At 39.3% G+C, this 16,058-nt stretch overlaps 1 protein-coding gene across 1 annotated transcript in view; it reads right to left on the bottom strand.

The window, feature by feature from the left end:
* ADGRG4 (adhesion G protein-coupled receptor G4) overlaps window positions 1-16,058 on the bottom strand; it is a 95,349-nt gene that overhangs the window by 51,928 nt on the left and 27,363 nt on the right. Inside the window, 7 exon segments of the mRNA XM_070257154.1 lie at window positions 1,194-1,312; window positions 3,101-3,233; window positions 4,707-4,870; window positions 6,404-6,483; window positions 8,315-8,363; window positions 9,938-10,002; window positions 15,905-15,999. Coding sequence (XP_070113255.1) covers window positions 1,194-1,312; window positions 3,101-3,233; window positions 4,707-4,870; window positions 6,404-6,483; window positions 8,315-8,363; window positions 9,938-10,002; window positions 15,905-15,999 — 705 coding nt within the window.

Here is a 16,058-nt window from a genome sequence, read left to right as displayed (position 1 = left end):
TCTCTCCAACAAATGGTATTGGGAAAACTGGACAGCCACATGTAAAGGAATGAAAATAGACTATTCTCTTATGCCATTCACAAAAATAAACTCAAAATGGATCAAAGACTTAAAGGTAAGACCTGAAACCATAAGACTTCTAGAAGAAAATATAGGCAGTACACTCTTTGACATCAGACTTAAAAGGATCTTTTCAGACACCATGTCTTCTCGGACAAGGGAAACGATAGAACAAACAAGTGGGACATCATCAGACTAAAGAGCTTCTACAAGGCAAGGGAAAACAGGATTGAAACAAAAAGACAGCACACCAACTGGGAGAAAATATTTGCAAATCATATCTCCTAAAAAAGGGTTAATCTCCATAATATACAAAGAACTCACACAACTCAACAACAAAAAAATCAAACAACCTGATCAAAAAATGGGCAGGGGATATGAACAGACATTACTCCAAAGAAGATATACGGATGGCCAATAGGCACATGAAAAGATGCTCATCATCGCTGATCATCAAGGAAATGCAAATCAAAACTACACTAAGATGTCACCTTAAACCTGTTAGAATGGTTATAACAACCAAGACAAACAATAACTAATGTTGGAGAGGTTGTGGAGAAAAAGGAACCCTCATACACTGCTGATGGGAATGCAAACTGGTGCAGCCACTATGGAAACAGAGTATGGAAATTTCTCAAAAAATTGAAAATAGAAATACCATATGACCCAGCCAGTGGCATACTCCACTTTGTGTCTGAAAAGGGAGGGGGAATATATTTGTATGAACAGAATATGTGTATATTTCCTTATAAATGCATAAACCATCTCTGCGGATAGTAACTGAATGGCTGGGTTCAGCAATGGGAAGGAGGTGTTTTACTGTATATCCTGTTTTGTTTTTTTTAATATTGGACTATGTGAAGTATTATCTACTAAACCTTTTAAAAACGGAAAATAATTAGCAAAAACTTATAAAATAAAAAACTTTATAAAACAAATTAAAAACATTGATAGTCTTAACTTATCGTGTCCCACCCCCACCTCCACCAATATTAACCACCTAGTTTCTGAAATTGGATTGTTGTAAGTTAGATTTCCCTACATGAGGTTTGACTGTACTCTCTGGTGTCAGGTCAAAGAGACAAACTGAGTGAGGTTCCATTATTTCTCAAATGTGCACAGAACAGTCTTACCGTCACTTATAGTAATATTAGCAAGATCCACAATATTATTAGGAAGTCCTTGAAGCAACTTGCATTGTTTAAGCTTTGGTTTTTCCCACTGAGATTTGCCAGTGTCGATACTGACTGAGCTGAAAAAGAGAGGAGAGAGGAACCAAAAGCTTTCTCATTGGAGGATGAGGCCAGAATAGTCATAAAGCAAACGGTGAAGGAACCCGGCGTATGTTTGGCTTGCCTCCCCTTCACCCACTGCCAGCCTCCTGGCTGAGATAGCAAAGGCAGGAGCCCAGTGTTTGTTAAGTGAAGAAAACTTTGCTGTTGGGGAGCAAGCGAATCTGGGGTTCCCACGCAGGAGGTGTAAACAGGCAAGAGAGCCCGAGATGGGGCACAGCAATGTCCAGGGGACCAAGAGTTGAGGCAGAGATCTTGCCCCTCTGGACACGACTCTTTACCCTCACTTTCCCTTCTTAACCCCATTTTAAGAGGAAATTCCTCTTAGAATGTGGTCTCTCTCTCAACATATTAGTTTACTCAAGGCAATTAGTATAGAAAGCTCATTGGCTCCACCTTCCCCTGTGCCTCATCCAATTCAACCCAGCTCATTTCAAGTCCGCTAACACATTTATTGAGCATCCACTATGTTCTCAGACTGGTATTAGGTAGTGCAGACAAACACAGCAGGATCTCAGCTCTCGGGGAGCTTGTCACTTGGTGGTTTGAGATTGTAAATGTAAACTACGTTTGCTAGGGAAGATAGGAGATGAAAAGCTGTAGAAACAAAACTGAATCTATCAAACCTCCAAGCAAGGAGAACTTTTATTTGCAACTTTTGAGCTGAGCTGGGCACTGAAAGGACAGAGATGGAGAAGGGTAACCCCCATACCACCAAACCAGAGCAAATAGCGCAAGCAGAGAAAGAGACGCAAGGAAACACCCAATTAGTCCCTTTTTGGCTGGAACACACAATAAAGAAGCGAGCCTGTTGGTCTTGAGTACTGTATTTAGGGGTTTGGACTTAATTCTTGAGGTCATGCAGAACCAGAGCAAGAGAGTGATGGCAACAATACTTTAGGAAAATCACGCTGGCAGCAGTACAGGGTATAGCTGGGTGGTAGCGGACAGTTAGAAGGCAAGGAGACTGCTCTGACAGTAGGTAAGAGACAGTAAGAGGCTGCCCCAGGGTAGCAGCAGTGGGATTGGAAGGGAGAGCCTGGATGTGAGCCGTGATTGTGACTGTAAAAGCCGCGTGATTTGCTGACTGATTAGATGCAGGCAGGAAGAGGTAGGATACAATCCAAGATGTCGCCTTCCAAAAGAGAGCTTTTAAGCCTCTGTCAAAACCTGCTGGCCCTCTGGTCTGCCCACTTAAGTTAATGGCATAAACCATTAACAGCAGAGAGTAAGAAAAAGGGGCTGATGGTTTTAAAAGGGAAAATGATAAAGTCAACAATAGAAGAGTAATTTAGTAAATTATTATGGCCCATCAACGAGGTAGCTTCTGAGGCAGTTTTTCAAAATGGTCATTAAGAAGATGAATGTAAAACATGGAAAATGTTTGATAAACCACTGAGTGAAAGGCTAAATGACACTAATGATATAAGGATGGCGATTACCACTACGTAAAACATAAAGGCACTCAGTGAAAGGCCAGATGAAACAATACATCAACCTAAAAACAGCTGTGTTCAGGCGGTGGGATCATGGGTGACTTTTTTCTCTTTGTCCTCTTGAAATTCTTTTCTAGAATGTTGTTGTGTTGCATGTGCATGCTTAAGTAGGTCCAAAAGGTGAGAGAAAGAAAGACAGACAGTCGAGGCGGAGGGAGGGAGCAGGCTCAGAGAAATGACACAGAAATATGCCCCTAATTAAGTAGATCTTTGTGTATCTGAACTAGCAATTAGAGCTTGGCCGGTACATACCAGATTCGAATAGCGTTTCCATCCTCATTTTTTATGCATCTAGTTTGGGCTGTCTCCGTAGGATTGGTTAAGAGCCACTCATATGTCCCTTTGTATTTAGAGGCTGTTTCATCGGCTTCGCACTTTCCTGGCTCTACAGAGAAAATGAGCGCACGTTTTAAGGGCAAAAGGCACTTAAAAATACCATGAACATCCATTACAACCCATCATTATTACCCTGCGCATAAACATCAGCAAATAAAAGAGGAAATCTTTTCGACCAGGCCATTTAAACCAGGCTTCACTGAAAATAGCATTAAATGGAGTCTTTTTTAAAAAATAAGCCTCTCAGTACAATCTCACATTTAGTCCTTTTCATTAAAACCACCCGTGGACAGAACAGTTTTTTTGTTTTTAAAAGTGATACACATGCATTGAAAAGAATTCAAGCCACACAAAGGGGTATAGAGTAAAAATCAAAAGTTCTCACCTGCCAATTGCCCTCCTTCCGAGGTACCCACTGTTAATAGTTCGAGGTGCAATGACAGGAGAGTAAAGGCTCGCTTCTCTTTCTGGATGGCTCCTCCCTTCTTAATGGACTCCGGAGGAGATTTGACTTTAGCAAACTTAATGTGTCTGCCGTCACCAACATAGACCTGGAAACTCTGTTCTGGCGTTGGTGCTGAGGGCAAGATTTTGCTGCCAAATGTTGTCACAGTAAGGGAGATGTGACCTGGGCCAAGTTTGTGTGGTAAGTTCCCAGATTTTACTGACCACTCACGGCATTTGTGACCCTGATTTCAGGAATCTTTCCCTCAGGTGTTGAAGGGCCCAGAGAAGTGGCCCAGCCAGCCCTGCCCAGCCAGCCCAGTCCCCTCTCTGAGTGAGGATGAGAGGGGCCTTCTGGGCACTCTCAGGACACATTCTCGAGCGTCACTCGCACGGCGGGCTCTGCCTGTGGCTTCAACACTTCTCTGCCTTCCATCTCACTCTCATCCTTTAACAATCACAGCCTGCCCTCTGCTACTTAATTATTTTGTTGCCAAGGATTGTGGGTTCTAACGCCTATTCGTGTTATCTGGGTTAGCTCGATGTTTTTACTTCACTCTATTGGGGAAAGGGAAGAAAGTTGGCAGCAATGAGAAGGAGGCAGAGCGGCCTGGTAACCTTTCTCTTTTACCTTTAAAGGCTTGCTAATCTAAAAAGAAAATGCCCATGAGAGAAATTCTGGACTGTTCCCAGATCACTTTCCAAGATGAATAGCTAGCTAAATCAATCAATAAATTAGCAAGTATCTATTGGGCAGCTATTATGTGTAATGAGGAAGCTCTCCAGGGCTCTGGATATTTACACAAGAAAGACAGTCCTCCCATGCCATTCATGGACTGGCCACGCTGATATCCAGAGCTGATTAACAGTCTCTGGTAACCCCTCTGGCACTCTGTTTTTTGGTAATCTCTTTAAAGGTAGAAAGGTTGTTAGGGCAAGTGGGCACCAAGGATATGAAAAGGACCATGAAGACAACGTCTCTCCCCTCTGAAGTCAGGATCTCTTACTAGGTATGCATTATGAGCTTTATAACAAGGGGAGTGAATTCATATGGAAATACCCCCCTCCCCGAAATTACCTAGTTTCTTCACTACAACGTGTTCAGACTTTACTAATAACGTCAATTGATCTTGTGTGAAGTTTCCATGCGTGAAGTTGCCATGTATTCTACTTTTGATCCTTCTAATCAATTCGACAGGTGCTAAAGAAGAATTGGCCTTTATGATGACCTGACAAACACAGCTAAAAAAGCAGAGCAAAAAAGAAAGATGTTGCAGTTATGTCAACAGAGCGCAATTTGGCCCGTGGTACTAAAATTCTGTACAGATGAATTAATTGGTAGTCCATAAATGTTAAACACTTTACAGCTATGAAGTGGCAAATCTTAAGAAATGATGGAAGACAGCATATTGAAATCTTCTGATAAATTTTCTCCCATCCAAAACAAACAACTCAAAATCCATTTTCAAAAGAACGGTCGGCAACATTTGCCTTATGTTGAAATTGACTAGCCATGCAATTTCTCTAGGAGTTTGTGATAATTAATAGAGAGGATAGAATATTCAGGATTTATTACTACAGAGAGAATATTTTATCCTTCTAGTCTCCAATTTATCCATTGTTACTGCAATAAGGCAAATAGGCACATGCTCAATTAGTCTATAAAGATGTATTCTGCAGAAGGTCTATTTCTATAATAGAATAATAATGATGACAATGATAATGATAGTAGCTAACATTTGTAGAGCTCTTTCTTCATGTGTTTGACTCATGTTATGCTCACAACAACCTTATGAGGTGGTGCCATTATTATTCCCATTCTACAGATGAGAGAACTGAGCCTTAGCCAAGGTGACAAAGACCTAGTATTTCATTTCTGAATATTCTATCCTCCAAAAGATATGTTTCAAAAGAATAAGGCTGTCCTTGACCTCACCCTCTGTAGCGCAATCCTCAAACACTCTAAATTCCTCTACTATTCCATTTCAGAGCACATTTCGGATTCACAAACTTACTTATACCTTTTCTCTATTTACATTTGTAGACACATCTTCATGAAGAACACATTTGTTCTGTTTCCTACTGCTGTTGAAAGTTAGACGTGCTTGTGTTGACTCAAAATTTCTCTCTATGTCTGATCTCAGCCGTGCCTCCCTCTCCACTGAGCCATATTTGGTGAAATACCTGCTCATCCTACCCATTCCATTTAGAGGCTCTCTCTTCTCAGCTCTCATCTTTCCAGTCTGAAGAGGACGCCTCATTTTTAAACCTCTCCTCTTGCTACAACAGACTCTCTACTTTTAGTACCCTGAACATTTCAATGATCTTTCCATGAGCCTTCTTTGGCTATATGTCCTTCTTGAGTTGAGTCAAGCAGACCAACGACAGCCAGTGTTCCAGGAGGAGCTGGATCACGGGTCTGAACAGGACTGAGGCTGCTTTCTGTGTTGTTTTTCAATTTGCTTGGTCAGTATTTTCTGGACTTTTTTGATGACAACAACAAACGTTTTATTCCCTCATCCCCAAATTATGACCACTTTGGACTCTATTTTCTCTTCACTACAAAGAGGCAGCTGGCAGGCTGCTAGGCTGTGCTGTGACCAACTGAAACAACTTATTTCATGAAGGTAAGAGCCCAATTACAGCATCTGTAAAACAACCACTGGATACTTTGATCTCCATCTGACAACTCTGACCAACAGGCTGCACATACAGAATTAAATGGAAGGAAAATCAGAACTAAATGTACCAGCTATGAATAAACTCAGCTCCTACCTGTATGGTACATGGGAAATTGTAGCCATTCCTTGCCCTTCTCTCTGTTCCAAATAATGCAAAAGAAAAGTACATAGTCACTGAAATCTTTAAACAAACGTCAAAATTGAGTACAGGGCTTATTGTCGACAACAGCAATCATAATTGTACTTTACATTTATGAAACCCATTGCCATTTGCAAATCACCTTCAAAAACATCAATGCGTTTAGTCCTCACATCAACCCTGTAGGATGGGCAATGCACGGATCGTCACCCCATTTTCTTGATGAGGAAGCTAAGTCTCAGAGAAGTTAAGTGATCTGCCCAATGTCGCACAGAGCTAGGAGCAGAATCTAAACCTTCTGGATCTGGATCCTGACATGGTGATGACAATAGTAAACACTAACAAGCATTTACTACTCTCTGTGTCTTGTGCTAAGTACTTTACATAAATTATTCCATTCCATCTTTCCAACAGCCTTGTGAGGAATGATAATATTGTTATCCTCATTTCACAGATGAGGAAACTGAGGACAGAGAGGTTCATTAAGATGCCCAAGGACTCACAGTCAGGAAGTGGAAGAGCAGGGACTCCAATCCAGGCAGCCTGACTCTGGGGACCATGTGATCACCAAAAGGCTTTTACATGTATTATTTGAGAGCAATTTTACTTATGTCATGTTATCTATAATGTATTCAATAAAAAAATTCTAACTCAGCTATTTACAGAAAGTATTTTATAGAATTTTTTTTTTCGGGAAGATTAGACCTGAACTAACATCCACAGCCAATCCTCCTCTTTTTGCTGAGGAAGATTGGCCTTGAGCTAACATCCGTGCCCATCTTCCTCTACTTTATATGTGGGACTCCTGCCACAGCGTGGTTTGATGAGGAGTGCGTAGGTCCACACCCAGGATTATGAACCAGCACACACTGGGTGGCCGAAGTGGAGTGTGTGAACTTAACCGCTAAGCTACTGGGCTGGCCCCCAGAAAGTATTTTAAATAATTTCCAATTTTAAATAATTTTTAAAATAATTTAAAACTTAAAAAATTAATTAATCTTTTAAAATTTCCAATTTTAAATAATTGGAAATTCAAAAATTTCCAAATTTTAGGGGCCGGCCCCACAGCCAAGTGGTTAAGTTCGCACGCTCTGCTGCGGTGGCCCAGGGTTTCGCCAGTTCGGATCCTGGACGCAGACATGGCACCGCTCATCAGGCCATGCTGAGGTGGCATCCCACATGCCACAACTAGAAGGACCCACAACTGAAAAAAATACACAACTATGTACCGGGGGGCTTTGGGAGAAAAAGGAAAAATAAAATCTTTAAAAAAAAATTTCCAAATTTTAGATAATTTGGAATACACCATAGGCTTGATTGCATTTTGTATAGTCAAAACATTTGTCTCATATTTAAATACCTTAAAAGGTGTGTGTATACTATCCCTTCAGAGTCTAACATTGCAAAATTTCAAGGCCCTGGAATAAGTACTGAGAATTGGGGCAAGATGATGGGAGATCGTTTTGTCACACTCTGACTTCAAATCTATACAAATAGAGGGTGAATTTATTATGTGAATGCCAGTCTTCCAAAAAATTGTGTTACTCTTGGAAGAATCAGGCTTTTTTGCAAGATGTCTACAATCAAGAAATTCCATTTAGTATTTACAATCCCCAAGTCATTCCAACACTCCCATAGCCCACAAAATTTGCCTCAAAAAACTGCCACCTAGATAGTTCAGAAAAGCAAAGGACAGTTTTCTTCATGGGTTCTTGTGCAGATCCTAAAAAAGGTGATGTAATTTGACCCTCAGTTCTCACAACTGAGCCTTGCCTGATAAGACAGACTTGGGCGGAGGAGCTATTTACTTACATCTGATCAGGTATAGGATGGCTACAAGTAGATTCGTTTCGAGAAATTACTTACAGAAGTTTGGTCCACGATTATTTCTTCTCCCACTTGCTCAGAAGTGTCTCTGTATCAAAAACATCAAAAAATTTTAGAAAAATGAAATATAGTACCAAATGCACAAGGGCACAAATTCAGGAGAAAGACAACTCTGAGGAAGAACAGTAGACTCTCCCAGCTGGAAATTCCAATAATACTAGGGATTCAAGAATACACTTCCAAAGAACTTGGTCATTATTTGGTAGGCCTTTGACTCCGCAATCCCACTTCCAGGACTCTATCTCATAATAGTACCAGCAAGGGTACATAAAAATAGATGTACAAGAGATAAAGATATGTAAGAAATAAAAACTATACATCTCCGGTTAAAAAAAAAATATATATATATATATATATATATATACGTACAAGGGTGGAAATAACTGAACTGTCCAGCACCAGGTAATTGGCTAACTACACCATGGCACACCCACACAAAAGGATCCTATGCAGTAATTTAAAAGAATAACCTAAGTCTGTATATACCGGTCTGAAAGAAATGTACATGATGTATTCTAAAGCGAGAGAAGAAAGTCGTAAAACAGCATGTAGAGTAGGATTCCATTCTCTTAGGAAATGCATGGCAACAAGTCTAGAGGAATATGTGAAATAAGCTATTAACCAGAGCTCTTGGAGGGGTGGGGAAGAGTGGGTTTCTGGATATTTTCACTATCCATGTTATCCATATTTCTGTAAAGCTTTAAGATTTTACACTGGCCACATGTTACTTTTGTAATGGGGTAAAATAATAGACGCAATTTTTTAAAAGAATGTTGTACACTTCAGACATCCCCAATTTTCTTTGAATAAGCTACCACGGATTTACTTCCATTACTTTCTATGAACATTCTTGAACCTATTTATATTTGAACATGCAATAGAAACCGAAATCCCAGTGTATGGAAAATAGGCAGTCACATTTAATGTTTTAAAAATTAGCTTCCCATGGTTTACCAGAGCCATGCCTATTTTTCAAAGGGACTCTTCTGGATGTTTCTTTAACTGGGAACTAATAATATATGCAGGGAAAGAGTAAAGGAAATATTTCTCAGATGACCAATTGCCTTTGTCTTGGTCTCCTTGATACTACTCAGTGCCTGCTGATTTCACTGCAGCCACCTCTCCACATTTGTGCCCCAGGCGTGGCTTGGACTCGTCAGCATTCCTCAGTTTAAACATTTCAAGTTCCCTTTGGAGTTTCTAATTCCTGAAAACGCATTATCCAAAAATAAAAGGCCTTACAAATCTTCATGTATTAGCCATCCTTAGGCTGTCATCCCTTTAAGGCATGATTTTTTTCCGGAGTCACAGAATCATAGCGTTTTAAAGTCGAAAGGGGCGTTAGAGGTAACTGAGTCCAATTCCACTGTTTCCCCTATTTACTTTCTTCTGTTTTGTTCTCCCATTGGCTTTATACCCCACAGTAATGATAGAAGTTTCTTCCTCATTCCAAAGAGAACCTACACTCAGAAAGGAAGCCATAACTCAAAAAGCACCAGTCCCTAAACCTCAGACAAAAGCAAAGAAATCCCCTTTGGATAGGAACAGACCCGGAATGCCCTCAAACTGCACTTCAACCCACAATAGTTGACACTCACATACCTGCTTTTAATTTGAATAGCCAGATTAGCAAGAGCAAATTCACTGTCCTGAAAGATAGAATTCAACTGTAAAAGACAAAACATACCAGTTTTAGTATTCCTGCTCCTCTAGCCTAACCCAGCAAAGTTACCTGAGACGATGAGATCATTAAACTGCATTCATTATTTCAATTGGTTCAACATTTCCATATGCTCCACTCAGTTTTTCAATTTACATTTTACCTACTCTCATGGAGTGAATTGTGTCCCCCACCAAATTCATCTTGGGAAGCCTTAACTCCCAATGTGCCTGTATTTGGAGGTGGGGCCTTTAAGGTTGCCATTAAAGTTAAATGAGGTCATAAGGGTGGGGCCCTGTTCTGATAGGACTGGTGTCCTTATGAGAAAAGGAAGAGACACCAGAGCTCTCTCTCTACCCACACAGAAATAAACCCCATGTGAGGACACAGTGAGAAGACAGCCATCTGCAAGCCAGGAAGAGAGGCCTCACCAGAAACCAACCCTGCTTGCACCTTGACCTTGGACCTCCAGTCTCCAGAACTAGGAGAAAATAAATGTCTGCTGTTTAAGAGACTCTGCACTCTGTATTTTGCTATGGCAGCCCTAGTGGACAAATACACCCACCCATTTTCAAGTACTTATAATCATGTCATACACACTTGAAAATAAATGCCGATGGGGGCTGGCCCTGTGGCCGAGTGGTTAAGTTCGCGCGCTCTGCTGCAGGTGGCCCAGTGTTTCACTGGTATGAATCCTGGGCGTGGACATGGCACTGCTCATCAAGCCACGCTGAGGCAGTGTCCCACATGCCACAACTAGAAGGACCCACAACGAAGAATATACAACTATGTACCAGAGGGCTTTGGGGAGAAAAAGGAAAAAAATAAAAAATCTTTAAAAAAAAAAAAAGAAAAAAGAAAATAAATGCCGATGAAGAGAGAGGGGAAACAGACAGGACCACATAGCGATAGCTATTAAAATGTGAAACGTTCATGTCCTTTGATCCAGCAATTCCAGTTCTAGGAATTTATCCTATAGAAACACTCAAATGCCCCCAAAATTTATTGTATGGGTATTATTGTCAATATTTGTTTCCAAATAGGGAAAAAAGTAGAAACAACCCAGATGTCTACCAATGGATGCCTGTATTTAAAAAAAAGTACTATAATGGGATCCAGCAAAAGTCCTAAGAGGTCCAAAAAAGGTCCTAAGAGGGCAATTTATAGCAATACAGGCCCCAGTTAACAAACAAGAAAAAGCTCAAATAAACAATCTTAAATTACACCTAACAGAATTAGAAAAAGAAGAACAAACAAAGCCCAAACTCAGCAGAAAGAGAGAAATAATAAAAATTAGAGCAGAAATAAATGAAATTGAAAGAAAAAGACTGTAGAAACGATCAATGAAACTAGGAGAAGTTTCTTTGAGAAGATAAACAAAATTGACAAACCCTTAGCCAGACTCACTAAGAAAAAAAGAGAGAAGCCTCAAATAAATAAAATTAGAAATGAAAGAGGAGAAATTACAATGGATACCACTGAAATACAAAAGATTATAAGAGAATATTATGGAAAACTATATGCCAACAAACTTGACAATCTAGAAGAAATGGATAAATTCTTAGACTCTTACAACCTCCCAAGACTGAATCAAGAAGTAGAGAATCTGAATAGACCAATCAAAAGTAAAGAGATTGAAACAGTTGTCAAAACCCTACCCAAAAATAAAATTCCAGGACCAGATGGCTTCTCAGGAGAATTCTACCAAACATTCAAAGAATACTTATTACCCATTCTTCTCAAACTATTCCAAAAAATTAAGGAAGATGGAAATATTCCTAACACATTCTACAAAGTCAACATCACCCTGAGACCAAAGCCAGATAAGGACAACACAAAGAAGGAAAGTGACAGGCCAATATCACTGATGAACATAGATGCAAAAATCCTGAACAAAATATTAGCAAACCAAATACAATACATCAAAAAGATCATACACCGTGATCAAGTGTGATTTATACCAGGGACACAGGGATGGTTCAACATCTGCATATCCATCAATGTGATACACCTCATTAACAAAATGAGGAACAAAAACCACATGATAATCTCCATACACGCAGAGAAAGCATTTGACAAGATCCAACATCCACTCATGATAAAAACTCTCAGTAAAAAGGGTATAGAAAGAAAGTACCTCAACATGATAAAGGCCATATATGACAAACCCACAGCCAACATCATACTCAATGGGAAAAAACTGAAAGCCGTCCTTCTGAGAACAGGAAGAAGACAAGCATGCACACTCTCACCTCTCTTATTCAACAAGAGGTTTTGGCCAGAGCAATTAGGCAAGAAAAAGAAATAAAAGGAATCTAAATAGGCACTGAGGAAGTGAAACTCTCGCTGTTTGCAGATGACATGATTTTATGTATAGAAAACTCTAGGGGCTGGCCCCGTGACTGAGTGGTTAAGCTCGCGCACTCCGCTGCAGGTGGCCCAGTGTTTCATTGGTTCGAATCCTGGGCGCAGACATGGCACTGCTCATCAAACCACGCTGAGGCAGCGTCCCACATGCCAGAACTAGAAGGACCCACAATGAAGAATATACAACTATGTACTGTGGGGCTTTGGGGAGAAAAAGGAAAAAAAATAAAATCTTTAAAAAAAAAGAAAACTCTAAAGAATCCATTGGAAAATCATTAGAAATAATCAATAACTATAGCAAAGTTGCAGGGTACAAAGTCAACTTACAAAAATCAGCATTCCCATACTCAAATAAAAAACCAACAGAACAAGAATTCAAGAATACAATTCCATTTATAATCGCAACAAAAAAGAATAAAATATCTAGGAATAAATTTAACCAAGGAGGTGAAAGACCTATACAAAGAAAACTATAAAATATTACTGAAAAAAATCAATAATGACATAAAGAAATGGAAAGATATTCCATGCACATGGATTGGCAGAATAAACAGAGTTAAAATGTCCATAGTACCTAAAGCAATCTACAGATTCAATCCCAATCAGAATCCCAATGACATTCTTCACAGAAATAGGACAAAGAATCTTAAAATTCATCTAGGGCAACAAAAGATCCTGAATAACCACAGCAATACTGAAAAACAAGAACAAAGCTGATGGCATCGCAATAACTGACTTCAAAATATATCACAAAGCCATAGTAATCAAAACAGCATGGTACTGGTACAAGAACAGACACACAGATCAATGAAACAGAATTGAAAGCCCAGAAATAAAACCACACATCTATGGACAGCTAATCTTCCACAAAGGAACCAAGAACATACACTGGAGAAAGGAAAGACTGTTCAATAAACGGTGCTTGGAAAACTGGACAGCCACATGCAAAAGAATGAAAGTAGATCGTTATCTTTCCCCATGCACAAAAATAGACTCAAAATGGACCAAAGACTTGAAGTTAAGACCTGAAACCACAAAACTTCTGGAAGAGAATATAGGCAGTACACTCTTTGACATCAGACTTAAAAGGATCTTTTCGAATACCATGTCTACTCAGACAAGGGAAACAAAAGAAAAAATAAACAAGTGAGACTTCATCAGACTAAAAGCCTTCTCCAAGGGAAAGGAAATCAGGATCAAAATGAAAAAACAACCCACTAACTGGGAGAAAATATTTGCAAAACATATATCCAATAAGGGGTTAATCTCCATAATATATAAAGAGCTCACACAAATGAACTATAAAAAAACAAACAACTCAATCAAAAAGTGGACAGAAGATATGAACAGACATTTTTCCAAAGAAGATATACAGATGGCCAATCGGCACATGAAAAGATGCTCAACATCACTAATTATCAGGGAAATGCAAATCAAAACTATACTTAGATACCATCTTAGACCCGTTAGGATGGCTATAATCACCAAGACAAAAAACAAGTGTTGGAGAGGGTGTGGAGAAAAGGGAACCCTCATACACTGCTGATGGGAATGCAAACTGGTGCAGCCACCGTGGAAAATAGTATGGAGATTTCTCAAAAAATTAAAAGTAGAAATACCATATGACCCAGCCATCCCACTACTGGGTATTTATCCAAGGAACTTGAAATCGACAATACAAAGAGACTTATGCACCCCTATGCTCACTGCAGCATTATTCACAATAGCCAAGGTGTGGAAGCAACCCAAGTGCCCATCCACGGATGATTGGATAGAGAAGATGTGGTGTATATATATACAATGGAATACTACTCAGCCAGAAAAAAAGACAAAATGGTCCCATTCACAATAACATGGATGAACCTTGAGGGCATCATGTTAAGTGAAATAAGCCAGACAGAGAAAGAGAAACGCTATATGATTTCACTCAATCATCTGGTAGAATCCTGTGCACCCTGTTAAAGTGTGTGAAGTACATCTATATTCACTGGCATGAGTGCGCTCAAAGATACATGATTAAGCGGAAAAAAAGCAAGTTTCAGAAGAGCAGAACTAGCATGATTCCAATTATCTTTGTAAAAGAACATACACGCATCAGTGTTATTACATACATAGAAAAAAATCTGAAAGAAAATACCTCAATATGTTAAAAGAGGAGTTAATACAAAGAGCAGAATTAGAAAGGATATTTACTTTCTGGGTTTCAGAACTCAGTGTCAGAATTTTTTACGGTGTGTATTACTCTTATTATCAGAAAAACAGAAGGATGAATAAAACATGTATTATGTAAGAGAGAGAAAAAATTAAAATGCAGAAAACAAAAATATTTAAATACAGAGGCATAGACTTTGCTATCACTGCTCTCCTACTTTCTCCAAATAGGAAAATTAGGCAAAGATCTAGAGTTTGTGTCAGTGGAGCAGATGTACAGTGCTAAACAAATTAAAATAACAGCATTCCATAAAAGCTTTTAGCACTGGCACTCTGAAAGAGAGACTGCATACATCCTCATGGTGTTGCTTACAGAATGGATAGATTTGCAGCAAAAAAATCAAAACTAGACAAAGGGTTAATCTCCATAATATACAAAGAACTCACACAACTCAACAATAAAAAAATCAAACAACCCAATTACAAAACGGGCAGGGGACATGAACAGACATTTCTCCAAAGAAGATATACGGATGGCCAATAGCTCATCATCACTAATCATCAGGGAAATGCAAATCAAAACTACACTAAGATATCACCTTACACCTGTTAGAATGGCAAAAATATCCAAAACCAAGAGTGACAAATGTTGGAGAGGCTGTGGAGAAAAGGGAACCCTCATACACTGTTGGTGGGAATGCAAACTGGTGCAGCCACTATGGAAAACAGTATGGAGACTCCTCAAAAAGTTAAGAATAGAAATACCTTATGACCCAGCCATCCCACTACTGGGTATCTATCCTAAGAACCTGAATTCAGCAATTCCAAAAGTTCCATGCACCCCTATGTTCATCGCAGCACTGTTCACAATAGCCAAGTCATGGAACCAACCTAAGTGCCCAGCAACTGATGATTGGATAAAGAAGATGTGGTATATATATACAATGGAATACTACTCAGCCATAAAAAAGGACAAAGTCGTCCCATTCACAACAACATGGATAGACCTTGAGAGTATTATGTTGAGTGAAATAAGCCAGACAGAGAAAGACGAACTCCGTATGACTCCACTCATAGGTGGTAGTTAACATATGGACAAAGAGAACTGATCGGTGGTTGCCAGGGGAAAGGGGGGTCGGGGGAGGGCACTAGGGGTGAAGTGGTGTACCTACAACATGACTAATAATGATGTACAACTGTAATTTCACAAGGATGTTAACTTTCATAACCTTAATAAAAATAAAATCAAAACTAATTAGCTGTGAAATGTATTATGGGTAGAAAAACGTAGAGCCTGGTTTTGATCTACTCAGTCTTTGTCCTATACATATATATGTCAAATATATATTCACATATTTTAAGTGGCATAAATATTCAAAAGATTATTTTACCCAATTTTCTGCAAATTCATTCACAACACTGTTAGCAGCGAGCCTTGGCTCATCATCAAAGACAGAGAAGCTCATTTCAATGTTGTAGAAAGTAACTGTAATTAAAAATAAAGAGATTAATTTTATTCATTTAGTTCAAGAAATTTAACTTCTG

This window comes from Equus caballus, chromosome X (genome assembly GCF_041296265.1).
Source record: "Equus caballus isolate H_3958 breed thoroughbred chromosome X, TB-T2T, whole genome shotgun sequence".
Lineage (NCBI taxonomy): Eukaryota > Metazoa > Chordata > Mammalia > Perissodactyla > Equidae > Equus > Equus caballus.
Note: the sequence above shows the minus strand (reverse complement) of the source record. Positions and strands in the feature narration are given on the sequence as shown.